The sequence below is a fragment of the Pseudorca crassidens genome, chromosome 9 (genome assembly GCF_039906515.1).
Source record: "Pseudorca crassidens isolate mPseCra1 chromosome 9, mPseCra1.hap1, whole genome shotgun sequence".
In the NCBI taxonomy this organism is placed as follows: domain Eukaryota; kingdom Metazoa; phylum Chordata; class Mammalia; order Artiodactyla; family Delphinidae; genus Pseudorca; species Pseudorca crassidens.
In genome coordinates, this window is record NC_090304.1 from 91,540,280 (window position 1) to 91,554,902 (window position 14,623).

The 14,623-nt window shown below is 53.5% G+C and overlaps 1 protein-coding gene across 2 annotated transcripts; it reads left to right on the plus strand.

The window, feature by feature from the left end:
• The first annotated feature begins 899 nt into the window (after positions 1-899).
• Positions 900-14,257, plus strand: HTR3A (5-hydroxytryptamine receptor 3A). Of its 2 annotated transcripts, none has more exons than XM_067747672.1 (9): positions 900-977; positions 3,309-3,452; positions 4,453-4,497; positions 6,651-6,760; positions 8,146-8,315; positions 10,619-10,779; positions 11,100-11,310; positions 11,421-11,642; positions 13,520-14,257. In XM_067747672.1, the coding sequence occupies exons 1-9, from the start codon at positions 903-905 to the stop codon at positions 13,816-13,818; spliced, it is 1,437 nt and encodes a 478-aa protein (XP_067603773.1). In that variant the 5' UTR covers positions 900-902; the 3' UTR covers positions 13,819-14,257. The 2 variants fall into 2 exon arrangements, with proteins under 2 accessions (XP_067603773.1, XP_067603772.1); XM_067747671.1 differs by having other exon boundaries at positions 903-969; positions 3,286-3,452.
• The last annotated feature ends 366 nt before the right edge of the window (positions 14,258-14,623 follow it).

Genomic DNA, 14,623 nt, shown 5'->3' on the forward strand with positions numbered 1-14,623 from the left:
ACTTTTTTACTTCTCCCCCTTCTTCTCCAGACCCCCCCTTTCTATAGTTTACCTTCCGTTTCTTTTCAGCTTCCTCTTGTCCCTTTTTCTCCTCCAGCTTCGGTGCTGCCCCTTTTAGATCAAGTTCAGTGTCTGAGGCTCCTTCCTGGCTTGCTGTCTCTGGAGGGTTTGGCTCGGTGGAAGGAATGGGCCCCAGGCCACGTTGGCCTGGGCTTGGAGCAAAATACAGCGGGGCGGGGGGTGCCTCATGTTTACCCACAGGGAGCCCAAGGATACAGAATGGGACATTCTGTATCCTTGTGTGTGTGTGTGCGTGTGGCAGGGGAGCAGTTAAATGTGTATTTGCTCTTTAATGATAATGACCAGTCACCCGCTTAGCTAGGGGCACTGTGTCACCTGTGGAGTTAAAGCATGGTCCTCCTGCTTCTCGGACCCCACCCCACCCTGCCCCAGCCCGATGCTACCGACGGGCATAAATGAAGGCAGCAGCCTAAAGCACCTCCCAGTGGACAGGCTGCACCCTTGCTCCAGGAGCTCCTGAAGCCCCCTGACGCCAAGTTGCTCCTTGGGGAACTTGGCCAGGCCACCTGGCTGAATGGGTGGACTGAGCTCTGGCTGCATGACATCAACCTGGTGGGCTCCCCTCTCACTGGCTCCCTCTTCTTCCTTCCCCGCCCTGAAACCTGATCCAGCTGAAGGATTGATTGCAGGAAAACTTGGCGGCTTCCCAGCCCTGGTGGCCGGGGCAGTGCGAGGCTGCAGCCTCCGAAGGTGCAGTGAGCAGCCAGCTGGGAGAGGCAGGCTGGCTGAGACATGAGGCTGGCAGAGCGCAGGCAGGCTGGTCCTCAGCAGGGCTCACCCTGAAGGCCACTCGAGGCGTCCGACACCGCCAGAAGCTCGCCATGCTGCTGTGGGTGCCGCAGGCGCTGCTTGCCTTGCTTCTGCCCACGCTCCTGGCCCAGGGAGAAGGTAAGGAGGCCGTGGGGAAGCACGCAGGACCTGCTGGTAGCTACAGAGGTGGGAGAGGGGATGCTTGGCCCCTCCAGAAGTTGAGGGAAAGAGGGTTTTGGAGTGGGTGGGGCTACAAGCAAGTTAGGGATCTTACTGCATATGAGCAGGAGAGGATTTTAACACACTGGGATCCAGCTAGAAATTGGGGATGTTGAACGTTGGGTGAGAGCAGGGCTTGCAGAGAGGGGCCCTGAGCTGTGTGGGAAATGCTTAGACAGGCATGGGACAGGGGCTCCTCTCTTTTTGCCCTGCCCGCAAACTCATCGAAGGGCAGCTGCAAGGGAACTTTGAGCTCATTTGGTCCACCCTTTCTTGTTATAAATGGGAATGCTGTGGACCAGAGATGGGGAGTAATTCACTCAGGGTCACACAGCTCCTTAGCAGTAGAGTGGAGACCAGAATGAATGTCATCATGTTTCCCCAGCTTCACTGCTTTTGTTGCATGGGTTCTCTAAAGTTCCTTCCAGGGCTAACCTCTAATAGCACCAAACTTTTCTCTGCATTCCCCCACCCATCCCTTTCCGCCTCCTGGGGACACAGGGCGCTTTGGTCACAAAAGGATCCATTTCCTTTTGCTGCAGACAATATTTGTTCCCCATTTGGGAAGGTTTTCTCTCCATCCAGAGCAGGGTTGAAGCTGGGGCTGGGGCACAGTTAGGATGTGCTTAATTGGACAGATCTGAAGGGCTTCTGGGCACAATGATTTTCCTCCCATGAGCTGTCGTTTGGGGAAACTCAGCCCAGGATGAGTAGGCCTGGGCTGCAAGTTAGGACTGTGGTCTGGAGTTTCCTTAGCTGAAGAGAAGCTCTGTCCCTCCCAGCATTGGTCCTTTGCTCTGAGGCCTGCAGGACCCAGACTTGTTCTGTCCAAAGTGATCAGAGTCCCAGACAGTAGGATCTGAGCTGCCGTGTAGTGAAGACACACAGGGACCTGGGTTTGAATTTCATTTCCTTCCCTTGCAGGGCACAGCATTCGTCTTTCTGAGCCTTGGGGGGCCTCACCAAGGCTTCTGAGCCTTACCTTCTTTATCTATAAATGGGGTGTCATGATACTCACTCCAGTGGGCTCTCCTAAGACTGCAATGAACAATATGTTCATTGATATTTTTTCAAAGGGGACACTCAATAAATGTCCTCTTGTCTTCCTCTCTCTCTGCTCTTCTCTGCCTTTCTGAGGGAAGCTGAAAGTTTATCAGGGGCAGGTGGGTGAGGGGCGGGAAGGGGTTCTGCAGGACCAACTTGCTGTGGAGGTCCACACATGATAGATGAGATGGGAGAAGAAGCAGCCTTGTCGAGAGAAAGCCGGGCCTGCTGGCCCCTGGTCTGTGAAAGACCCTGGTCTCCCTCTGCCAGCCCCTCACGGCCTTGCAGCCTGTGCCCTGGTCCTCCAAGTTGTTCCCCTCCCCGACCCCGTCTTTCACCTTCATATTTCTGGCACCTTTCGGGAGGTGCTTCTACTGTTTCCCGGACGGACAACTGAGGTGCTCATGAAGTCCCCAGAGAGCGGGGCTAGGGCCCAGGGGTTGGGGTTTCACTGCTTTGTCTTTGCAGGCCTCCTGCTCTGGGGACCATTTGGTTTCTCCTCACTTCCTCCACACCTCAGCCCAGCCCTCTTCCTAACCCCATCACACCTGCCCATAAAGCTACCCTAGAAGGAGGCCTGGCAAACCCTCCCCAGGAATTTCTGTGAGTGTGGAGAGGGGGCAGGGATCTCCTCTGGGTAGATTTTGCAGGAGGGAGAAGGAATGTCCATAGTCACTGGATGCCCCCCCTTTTCTCCTTGCCAGTTGCGGGCTGGGGTCAAGGGGACAGTGTGCTTTGCAGACGCTGAGATGTGACCTTGGCTGGGACTGACCCTCGGCAGACCATTGGGCTTAGAAATTGTGCACTTGGGGACACGCTTTCCAGTATCACACCCGAGGGCCAGCTCCCCTCTATCTCCCAGAGCCCCTCATGCAGGGCCCCGTGGGCCCACCTCCTCTGGGCAGGCAGCTTCTCTCAACCCTTCTGAGCCCTTGGCCTACTTGAGACCGCACCTGTCTTGTGGCACCTGCGTTCACAGCCCAGCTCCCTTCTCATGTAAATGGGCGCCTAGGCTGCCCTTAGGAGACGGTATCTTTGGATTTGGGCATATGCTCTGGTGATGGGAATTTCAGCTGTGGGAGTATCTGGGAAGGGTGGGGACACTTTCCTTTTAATAGCTTTCAAACCAGGGCCAGAGAACTGGGGGAGACTCAGGCTCTGTTGTCTGATTTGAACTGTTCTCCCTCCCAGCCAAGCACAGGCGGGGCCCCCAGGCCCGGAACGCCTCCAGGCCAGCTCTGCTGCGGCTGTCAGATCACCTCCTGGCCAACTACAAGAAGGGTGTGCGGCCTGTGCGGGACTGGAGGACGCCGACCACGGTGTCCATTGATGTCATCGTCTACGCCATCCTCAGCGTGGTGAGCGCCTGTCCCCACTGCCCGGCTCAGAGGTGGGCCTTCTGGGTGGGAGGCCATGTGAGACCAAGTCACCCCCAGGCAACTCGGTGGGCATTCAAGCACCCACAGCACCTGTGCTCTGGCACCACGGCTCAGGACAGCTGCCCAAACCAGAAAACTGGGGTCACCTTCATGGCTGCCCCTCCTGTACCCTACAGCCAGAGGGTCACTCAGCGCATGCGGTTTTCACAGTCGTACCTACCCGTGTGAGCTGTGTGAGGGTTCAGACCGTCCTATTTGTCTCTACACCCTTGCTGTCTTACACACGTCCTTGGTACATGGCGGGTGTTACTAACTCGTCGTTGAGGAATTAATCCTAAATAAATCAATTAATCAATTACTGAAGTAGGATGGGGTGCACTGCCCAGCCGAGGAGGTCGGACATTGGGCAGAGATAAATGAGAGGATATTGCAAGACTCAGGGCACTGCACTGGGGTAGGATGGGTGGAATGGACTTCTCTGGCTGTCTCTACTAGAGTCAGTTAGCCGTTTCAGGAAGGGAAATTGGGAATTGGATCGAAGGGAGGGATAGTGATGGATTTTTCATCCTGTGTGGTTTTGTACAGCTTGACTCCATGCTAGAGTAGGAGATAGATACACATATAAATGTACGGATATACATCTATATGATGCTGTTATATGTCTTCTATCATTATCTTCTATTGTGTTATAAATGTATATGTAAAATACACACAACAGAATAGAAGATAATAGAAGACACACACACACACACACACACACACACACGATGTTAAAAAAGAAATCACTGGACTTCTCTCTAGGTGTGTCCTAGTAAAAAACCAACTCTTCCTGGCTCACCCCTTTTCCTCCACCTCATTTCCTTACTCTCACTTCCCAAGGGAACAGAGACACAGAGCAGCAGCTCCTGCTGGGGTTGGTGTGCGCAAGGGGCCTGCAGCCCACAGGGCCGCCTATGCTGAGTTCCCGTTCTTTCCACAGGATGAGAAGAATCAGGTGCTGACCACGTACATCTGGTACCGGCAGGTGAGCTGACCAGCCCCTGCCCCTCCCCCACCCCCATTTCCTCGGACTGGGGCTCCTACATCTCAAAGGAGTCAGGATCTCAGAGGCCTTGGGGAGGGGAGGGGAGGGGAGGGGAGGGGAGGGAAGAGGTGGGAGGCCTACTCACGAGATCCAGGATCTCCTGGGTCTGGACCCCTCTAACCTCAGGACTGGGAGAAGGCGGCTTAAAGATTGGTGGGGCTTCCCTGGTGGCGCAGTGGTTGAGAGTCCGCCTGCCGATGCAGGGGACACGGGTTCGTGCCCCGGTCTGGGAAGATCCCACATGCCGCGGAGCGGCTGGGCCCGTGAGCCATGGCCCCTGAGCCTGCGCATCCGGAGCTTGTGCTCCGCAAGGGGAGAGGCCACAACAGTGAGAGGCCCGCGTACCGCAAAAAAAAAAAAAAAAAAAAGATTGGTGGAGGACGAATCCTCCACACCCTGGTTTCTGAAGTTTTTCACAGCCTCGCAAACATGTGCTTTTCCCACCTCTGTTGCTCAAACACCTCAGTGACTGGTAGCTCAGAAGGCAGTCACTTTGCTTTGAAACAGCTCTAATTGCTAGAAAGTTCTTCCTTCTTTAAAGCCAAATTGGATGACAACCAAATTGGGCGATTGAAACAGGATGATTCCATCCAGTTAGTCTCCCCATCCCCGGCCATTTGCCCGCTCTTCCGGCTTCTGAAGGGCATCACTCAGGCACTGGTGTGTGGAAGGCTGCGAGGCCTTGGCGGCATTTCCGGCTTGGAGCTGCCGGGGGAGGGCAGGAGACAGTGCGGGCTGCCGTCCACAGGCTGGTCCTGCTCTGGCAGCCCCTGAGGCTGTGGGGAAGACATCAGAGCAGGAGGGGACACCAAAGTGACTGAAGAGAGGACAGCAGGAGGCGGGGGACAGTTCCTAGAAGGCAAACCCGAGAGAGGCTCTGAGGACACACCTGGTGCATGTGGGTCTCTGTTAAATCCCTCCCACTCCTCGTGGGACAGGGAGTGGGGTGGAGGAAGAAGCCAGAATACTGATTCCTGACGTCCTGCTCCCTTTCTGCCTTAGCGAGATCTCTTAATACACAGCACACCTGCCTCAAGAGAGGGACCCAAGCCAGAACAGGCATTCTGGGGCTCCTTCCCCGGGACATCTGGCTTAAGTCCCACCTCTGGACCTCCAGGGTCACATGTCTGCTCCAGCAGTAGGAGATGCCGATCTGCTATGTACCAGAAGCTGTGCTAAGTTACCAAATTAGACTCAGGTCCTGCCCACAATGAGCTCATAGACGAGTGGAGGCCACAGACACGTGACCAGACAATGCAACACAGCAAGATAGCCGCTCCTGTGCAGCAAAGAAAAGATGCCAATTGTGGGAGCAAAGCAGAGGCACTAAACTCAGCCTGGGGAGTAGGGGTCGTGGGAGGCTCCTGGAGAAGGAAACAGACAGATTACTTGGTTACATCTGGAAGGATGAGTAAGACTCACCTCGATAAAGAAGACAGGACTGCAGTGTGGGGGGAGCAGGATACGCAGCGATGCAGAGGTTTTGACAATGTTTAATTCCATGTGGCTGGAGTGTAGACTCCACAGAGAGCCATGGCAAGAAAAATGAGGCTGGAGAGATAGGTGGAGGCCAGATCAGGTGGGCCTTTGTTGTCCATGATCCTAATGGCAGTGGAGCTCCACTGAAGACTTTTAAGCAAAGGAGTGACATGATGAAATTTACATTTTAGATCAGTCATTCCGGCAGGATAGTGGAGGAGGCATTGATCAAAATTTAGTAATAACCATCTCTACCCTGTGAGGTGCATGCTATTATCCCTGTTTACACATGTGGCGATCAAGACCCAAGAAGCAATTTGTCTAAGATCCCTCAGTTGGTGGCTAGGGGGTTTATAACATTATTAATGATTGAATACCTTCCCGGGGAGAGGCTGCATCCGTCTGTGTTGTATTCGCATGTAGGGATGTGTGAGTACAGAGGTTGGGGGACATCTGGGTACCGCTGAGTGGTCTGGGTGCCACTGACACCCAGATTCTCCCAAGAAGATGCCCACCTGTTGCCTGGGCTCCAAGTGGTAAAGTTGGCCTGAGTTGCGGACGACTCGCCCTGAGACGGACGGGGTAGCCTGTGACCGTTCCTGTCCCTCCCCTAGTACTGGACTGATGAGTTTCTCCAGTGGAACCCTGAGGACTTTGACAACATCACCAAGTTGTCCATCCCCACGGACAGCATCTGGGTCCCAGACATCCTCATCAATGAGTTGTGAGTACTGTCATCAGATACTGGGCAGCCAGGGGGCGGGAGACAGGATCACTGCTGTTGCATTTGAGATGCCCCACTAGACCTGCCGAACCATAGGTAAAGTTGAATCGGGACCCAATTCCCCTTTGTCTTTTTTCTCCCTTTCTTTTCCTTTTAGAAAACTCCTCTTTTTCTATGTCTGATGTTGAAACTCTGCACTTCTTGGTCCAAGGGCCCCCTTCCCCGGGAAGGGAGGCCAGTGAATGAATCCACACTGAATCATAATAGTCTAACGAGGAACGGCTGTGTTTTTAAAAGGGACAGTTACATTGCTGAAAGGAATGAAGTGCTAACGGTGGTTACCGCTCCTGGTCACGAAGGAGATTTGGGGCCGGGAGACACTCAAACTTTCAAGTCACACATGTGCCTCACTGGCCACAAATTGCACCCCCGATATGAAGGGGGTCCCACCAGCCTTTATTCCTAGCCGCCAACATTCCTTCTCCCCATTCTTCAGGCTCCACTGCCTGGGTTTCTGAATCCAAGGTCTGGGAAGATGGCTGGGGAGATACACAGAAGGAGAAGGTGGTGGGGGCCAGTTGCCCTCCACTCAGTACCCCCCGCATCACCCAGTTCCAGGGGTGCCATTCACCTTGTTATTTGGGGAGGCAGCTGACTCAGAGCCCCGGCCTTGCATAGCTCAGGCTGGAGGGATCGGGGAGCCCCAGTTTCTGGCTGGATCTCCAGCTTGAACAGTGACGTAGCCTTGGTCTTGACTTCTCATCTCTCAGCCTGATGTCACAGAAGGCTCTGCAGGCTCAGGGTCCGAGGCTCAGCCGCAGTGCTTGCTTGGAAGGGCCCGGCCCGGGGTTGGCTGACAGAACAGGATGAAGTTAGCAGGACTTTGCTGTTTTGTTCCGATTCCTCTCACTGATTTTGCCAGTTCCTTCCCCCCTGCCCCACCCCGGAAATGATGGTTTTCATTTCACAGGACTTCTAGGGATGGAACCCAAGGTCCTGCTCTCCCACCAAGCCTGCTCGTCACCATCGGGCTGGCGATCCTGGGGGCTGAGGTCTGCCCAGCCTGGGTGGGGGGCGCATGGGGACGGCTGGGCATTCTCCTTACAGCCCATGGCTTGGGGGTCCATGGCCTCCTGGCCTGCCTTTTGTGGTGAGGTTGCCAGGGGAATAAATGAGAAATGCCCTTTACTGCTTGGAAAGTGGCCTTGGCAACGGCAGGTGACGAAACCTAAGATAGATAAGAAGCTTGGAAAAACGGAGGCCAGACAAAACTGCCAGGTTGTCTTGCTGCCTAGACCCTCCCTGCCGAGTAGCTCAGAGACCTTCAGACTCCCACGGCCTCACCTGCTTCTTGAATCCCAAACCGACCCCTCTTCCCTGGCCAGTGTGGATGTGGGGAAGTCTCCAAATATCCCGTACGTGTATGTCCGGCATCATGGAGAGGTCCAGAACTACAAGCCCCTCCAGGTGGTGACCGCCTGTAGCCTCGACATCTACAACTTCCCCTTCGATGTACAGAACTGCTCGCTGACCTTCACCAGCTGGCTGCACACCAGTGAGTCTGTGGGCTTCGGGAGGCGGGAGCACACGTTGGGGGTGCCTGGGGTGCCCGCTTGAGGAGCACACCCTAGGATGCAGTCTCCCTCTTCCAACTTGATCACCCCTTGTTTTTTAATGTTGCTGAGCCTCTGTTTCCTTATCTTCCAAATGGCACTACCATTGTTGCCCTTGTCGCCTCCCTCAGTTGTCATAAGGATTGAATGAGACAGTGTAAACTGACGGCAAGATGCTCAGGGACAATTCTTTCCCAATATCACAAGTAGGATCTGGCACGAAATCTCTTTCAAATCCAGCCACTTCTCCACTGATGGACCCTCCCCCCAGTGCAAGCAACCCTCATCTCCTGCCCAGGTTGTTGCAGTAGCCTCCTAGCTGTCCCCACCCATTCATTCTTCCTCCTTCCCCCCCATTCATGCTCCTCACAGCAGCCAGGGAGATCTCATTAAAATGCAGATCTGATCATGTCACTGTCTGCTTCCCTGAGACACAATCCAAATCTCTTACCTGGCCGAGAGGCCCCTGCAAAGTGTGGCCACCCCTCCGGCCTCACCTGGCGTGCGCTCCCCAGCCCAGCTGCCTGCCTTCCTGGGCCCCAGAGCCCCTTGCTCTTTCCTTTACTCACATGCTGCTTCTTCTCCTAGGCCAACGTGTCCCTCCCCCTCCCTCCCCCTTTCCCCTTTCTGCCCCACTGCCCCCCCCACAGCTGGGCCAACTCCTCTACAGTCCTCCTAATCACAGTGTCCCCGTCCGTGCCCCAGGGAAACCCCCTCTCATCCCCCAGACGAGGCATCCCCAGCACTCAACTTCTTAGTCTCCTCTTCTCCCCACTTCTAGTCACTTGTAAGGACTTGTTCAATGTCTACCCCTCCAGATAGAAACTTAGAGAGGGCAGCGACATGATTTCTATCCACCATTGGTCTATCCACCAAAGGAAGACGCTCGGTAAACTTTTATTGAGTGGACAAACGTTAGGTGCCCAGTATGGTCTGGTGAAGTAAGAATTGCCCTACTGCAAAAGGGCATCCTCCAGTTCTATCCTGATTTTATTGCATTAACTGTAAATGGCAAAGGTAATACCTAACTCCCTTGAACAAAAGCCATAATTACAGGGACTTCCCTAGCAGTCCAGTGGTTAAGATTCTGCCCTTCCACTGCAGGGGTTCGATTCCTGGTCGGGGAACGAAGATCCTGCATGCCACACAGCGCGGCAAAATAAATTTTTTTTAAAGCCGTAATTACAAATAATCTTTGATCTTTGACCTTTACTCTCAGTCCCAAAATCTTACCAACAACTCCCCACACCAAGATTTAACAATTTTTCAGTACAAACTTCACATAATATGTTCTTCCAGATCCTACTCTATCCTTTGAATATCTACACATACATACACATCTATGGAAAGTGCCTGGAAATTGTCTTATAGGTTTTTATTTTACATAAATGTAAAATATTTCATGTTCTATTATATACTGGTATCTGAGCCTTTTTACTCAACAACAGGTCTTGGACATTTTTCCAAGTTACTGCAGATTTAGCTCTTCCTCATCAATTTTGACCGCTGTAGAATAGCTTATGATTTGGACTGCATGATACCTTATCAAGCATTTTCCTGATTGGTAGCCATTTAGATCTTCCCCAATATTTTGCTGCAGTGGATACTTCTGTCCTTTTGTGCATATGTATATCTGTTTCTCTAGTACTGATACAGAGCAGTATAACTGCTGTTCTATAAGTGAGTATAATAATAAGTGCTTATTTTCCTAGTTCACCTTTAAAGACAGGCAGCTCTATCAAGGCAAAGGTGAGGAAAGCTGTCTCTTGCTCATTGTCTAAATGAGAAACTCTAACAGGAAACCTAGAAAGGTGCTTGAAGGGCTGTGTGTGTGTGTGTGTGTGTGTGTGTGTGTGTGAGAGAGAGAGAGAGAGAGGGAGAGAGAGAGAGAGAGAGAGAGAGAAACAAACAGACAGACAGAGACAGAGATAGACAGAGAGAGAAAGACAGAGAGAGACAGAGACAAAGACAGAAACAGAAACAGAGAGAGAGAAGAGAACTTCCTAATAAATGGTTCGCTGGTTCTTGGCATTTTGCTGTGTTCCCACCCAAGACTTCGTCTCCCTTGTTACAGCCCCACTGCACAGACAGGTACAGTGTGCACTATTACCTCATCGTATAGCTGAGAAAGCTGAGGCTGAAGATTAAGAGCTGAGGCTTGAGCCCCACCACGTGGGTGCTGTCCCCCCACCACAGGCACACCCCTGGCTCAGACTCCAAAGCTGCTTGATTTCTCCTGTCTCAGTCCAGGACATCAACCTCTCCCTGTGGCGTCTGCCGGAAAAGGTGAAACTGGACAGGAGCATCTTCATGAACCAGGGCGAGTGGGAGCTGCTGGGGGTGCTGACCCAGTTTCAGGAGTTCAGTATAGAAAGCAGCGACTGTTACGCAGAGATGAAGTTCTACGTGAGTCGGACAGGATGCGGATGTGGGTAAAACAATGAGTAAAGTCACACCCAGGTAGACTTAAGGAGGCATAGCCCTTTCCCAGCTCACACTCTTCCCTCAGTGAAGTAGGTGGGGAAACACAACTGAATTGTCCTTTACTTCTCCTGAACAGCCTCAAGCCTGGATCTGGAGGCGGAATATGGGGTCTGCCCGTCTCCTTTTCCGAGCCATCCAGGCTGCAAGCCCCACGAAGCAGGGGGGTCTGGGATGGGGTGGTGGTTCCTGGGTGCAGGACCCGTCTGCTCCCGGCTCCCCCAGAGCTCCTCTCTTGGTCCCAGGTGGTCATCCGCCGGCGGCCCCTGTTCTACGCCGTCAACCTGCTGCTGCCCAGTATTTTCCTCATGGTCATGGACATTGTAGGCTTCTACCTGCCCCCGGACAGTGGCGAGAGGGTCTCCTTCAAGATCACGCTCCTCCTGGGTTACTCGGTCTTCCTGATCATCGTGTCCGACACACTGCCGGCCACGGCCATCGGCACGCCCCTCATCGGTAAGGCCCGCTCCCGGGGAAGAGCTCAGTGCAACCGAGGACCAGAGGAACCGGCCCTCTCCCACCTCCCATGTGTGTCCCCCACCCCCGCCCCACCCCGGGGTGCACAGGTGTCTACTTCGTCGTGTGCATGGCTCTTCTGGTGATCAGCTTGGCCGAGACCATCCTCATCGTGCGGCTGGTACATAAGCAGAACCTGCAGCAGCCAGTGCCTGCCTGGCTGCGGCACCTGGTCCTGGAGAGAGTCGCCCTGCTCCTCTGCCTAGGGGAACAGTCGACTTCCCGGAGGCCCCCAGCCACCTCCCAAGCTCCCAAGACCGATGCCTACTCAGGTGAGAGAGGGAACTTCTGGCCTGGATGCAGGGACATGGGAGGGGTTCTCTGGAGGGCTAGCCAGGCCAGAGAGCCTGCGCAGGCCCTGGGAAGCGGGTACCGTCCTGCACAGAGAACCCACGGTGGACTTCAGCCAAAGGCATCAATCAAACCCTTTCCTCACCTTCGTATTTGCGCATCATCCCAGGTGGGGACGGAGAGGGGTTAGGAGTCCCAGAGGCTGAGCAGATCAGGAGCTGAGACCTCTGGGCTGAGGGTGGCCTCTCCTGGGATGGATCCCCAGGCGGGGGGGTCAAATGGATGCCCCTCGGGCACTTAGGGGACAGCTAGCCTCACGTGGTTCAGCACTGCATCCGGGTTCCTAACACTCTCTCATTAGAAACAGCCAAAGACCAGGTCCGTTAGAATTTCAAACACCTATAAGGCAGAGGGACAGGGCACAGAGGGACACTAAATTCCTCATGCCCCTGAGGAATTTGTCATCCTTGCTGTTGGCAGCGGCGGTGATTGGTTTGCTGGTTTCTTTCTTGAGCACTTTACCAGGTGTTTGCAAAGCAGTGTCCTGCACTATCACAGGTAATTCTCATGGCAACTCAATAGGATCTTCACTCTAATTTTTCAATCAGCAAACAGAAGCACAGAGAAGCCAAATAGCCTGCCCTAAGTCACAGAGCCAGGACCTGGTGAACCCAAGCCCACCTGACTCTAAGCTGGTGTTTTAAACTCTCCACCCCACTCCCCTCCTTGCGTCTTCTTCCTGGCTGGGGCCAGGCCTTTTACAGAAGATGTTTGGTTAATCAAAGACCATCTCATCATGAGCTCGCGCGACAGCCTAATACCTAATTCAGCTGCTCACCTGGGGAAGGTAGTGATGCGAAGGTGTATTTTCTGGTCTAGAAGGATTCGAAGTCATGGAGAGGAGGGCAGTGAGGCAATATGATGTAGCGGACAGAGCAGTGGCTTTGGAGTCCAGATACCTGGGCCTTGGTGGCTTCCCCTTTGAATGATGCTCCAGCTGTGTCACCACGGGCTAGTCACAACCTCTCCGAGCTTTAGCATCTTCATGTGAAGAGTGTGGTTGGGAATTGCTCTTATTCTGCCTCTCTGTGGGGCTGCTGGGAGGCTCAAATGAAATAATGGATATCAAATTTCTGGGGAAGGCCCATGGGTTAAAAAAAATGCATGGGAAGGATAAATATCAAATTCATGATCTTGGTGATGTGGGGAGGGAACGGAGGATGTGACTAAGGAGAGGTATACGCGGATCTTCCACTGTACTGGCTTTCTTTTTTTTTTTTTTTAATGAACCATACTTTATTTATTTATTTATTTATTTATTTATTTTGGGCTGCATTGGGTCTTCGTTGCTGTGCGCGGGCTTTTCTCTAGTTGTGGCGAGCGGGGGCTACTCTTCGTTGTGGTGCGTGGGCTTCTCATTGCGGTGGCTTCTCTTGCTGTGGAGCATGGACTCTAGGCACGCGGGCTTCAGTAGTTGTGGCACGTGGGCTCAGTAGTTGTGGTGCACGGGTTCAGTAGTTATGGCTTGTGGGCTCTAGAGCACAGGCTCAGTAGTTGTGGTGCACGGGCTTAGTTACTCCGTGGCATGTGGGATCTTCCGGACCAGGGCTCGAACCTGTGTCCCCTGCATTGGCAGGCGGGTTCTTAACCACTGCGCCACCAGGGAAGTCCCTGTCCTGGCTTTCTTTATTTGTTTAAGTTGGATGGTGGGTACACAAATACGTAAGTTATTCTCTATACTTCTTTGGTCTAAGATTATAAATAATAAAAATGTCTGAGGCCTTAGAAACCTAAAGGTCAGTGTTCAAGCAAGGCTGCTGGGCCTGCCTCCTTTGCCAATGCTCTGCCCTTCTTCTAGACATGGCAAACCACTGCAGCCATTTGGGGGGATCCCGGGACTTGGAGAAGACCCCGAGGGGCAGTGGTAGCCCTCCCCCACCGCCGCGGGAGGCCTCCCTGGCGGTGCGTGGGCTGCTGCAGGAGCTGACCTCCATCCGGCACTTCCTGGAAAAACGGGAGGAGAGCCGAGAGGTGGCCCGGGAGTGGCTGCGCGTGGGCTCCGTGCTGGACAGGCTGCTCTTCCGCATCTACCTGCTGGCGGTGCTGGCCTACGGCGTCACCCTGGTCACGCTCTGGTCCGTCTGGCAGTATTCCTGAGTGGGTCCAGCCCAGTAGGGGGTGGGTAATGAGGCTGGTTAGGCCGGGGATGGGGGAATTTCAGGGACCTTCTCAAAACACATAAACAGTTCCATGCCTGTTTCCAATGCCAAGTCTCTCAGCAATCCCGAGACAGGGCCTTAACCCTTCCCCTAAAAACTTGGTGTTTAAGGCTTTTACATCCTCCACTCTCCTATAGGCCCATTATGGCTTTAAAACACACTATCTTAGATCAGGAGAAATCCACACATGCCCTGACTTCACTCTATCTAAGCATCAAGCCTCAGTTTCCCCATTGGCGCTCCCCTGAATCGGCACCTTGGAATCTGCTCACTCCCTCAGCCTTGTTTTGAGATGGAAGGTAAACCAGCTCTCTACCACACGGGCCTGATAACTCTGCATTAGGTTTAACCAACCCTAATGTCTCTCTGTCACTTCACCTCTGGCCACTTCCCTGCACATCCATCAGATGGGGGAGGTGGGGTAATAAAATGCTATGAAGCCCCTAAACTCTCTTCTTGACCATTTGTCAGCAGCTGGGTGGGTGGAAGACGAGGTCTGAAGTTACTGGTGGAAATGAGGTTGGGGAATTATCTGTGGTTCCAGATGTACGATGCCCTCTGCCCCAAGGAATTAAGAAGTGACCAAACAGTGGCTGTTCTGAAAAAGAAACAATAGGAGGTGGGATTCAAGGTGTGAGGGTCAGGACCATGAACACAATGCAGAGGTGGGGAGGAGCGTGCTCAGTTCTGTGACCTCCTGGAAAGATGCTGGAAGGGTCTACACGGTCCTGCCATCATTCTGG

Coding starts and splice junctions, on each gene's coding strand:
- HTR3A (XM_067747671.1), top strand. CDS start 903: ATGCTGCTGTGGGTGCCGCAGGCGCTGCTTGCCTTGCTTCTGCCCACG. Junction 3,453..4,452: donor TCTACGCCATCCTCAGCGTG/GTGAGCGCCTGT, acceptor TTCTTTCCACAG/GATGAGAAGAATCAGGTGCT. Junction 10,780..11,099: donor ACGCAGAGATGAAGTTCTAC/GTGAGTCGGACA, acceptor TCTTGGTCCCAG/GTGGTCATCCGCCGGCGGCC.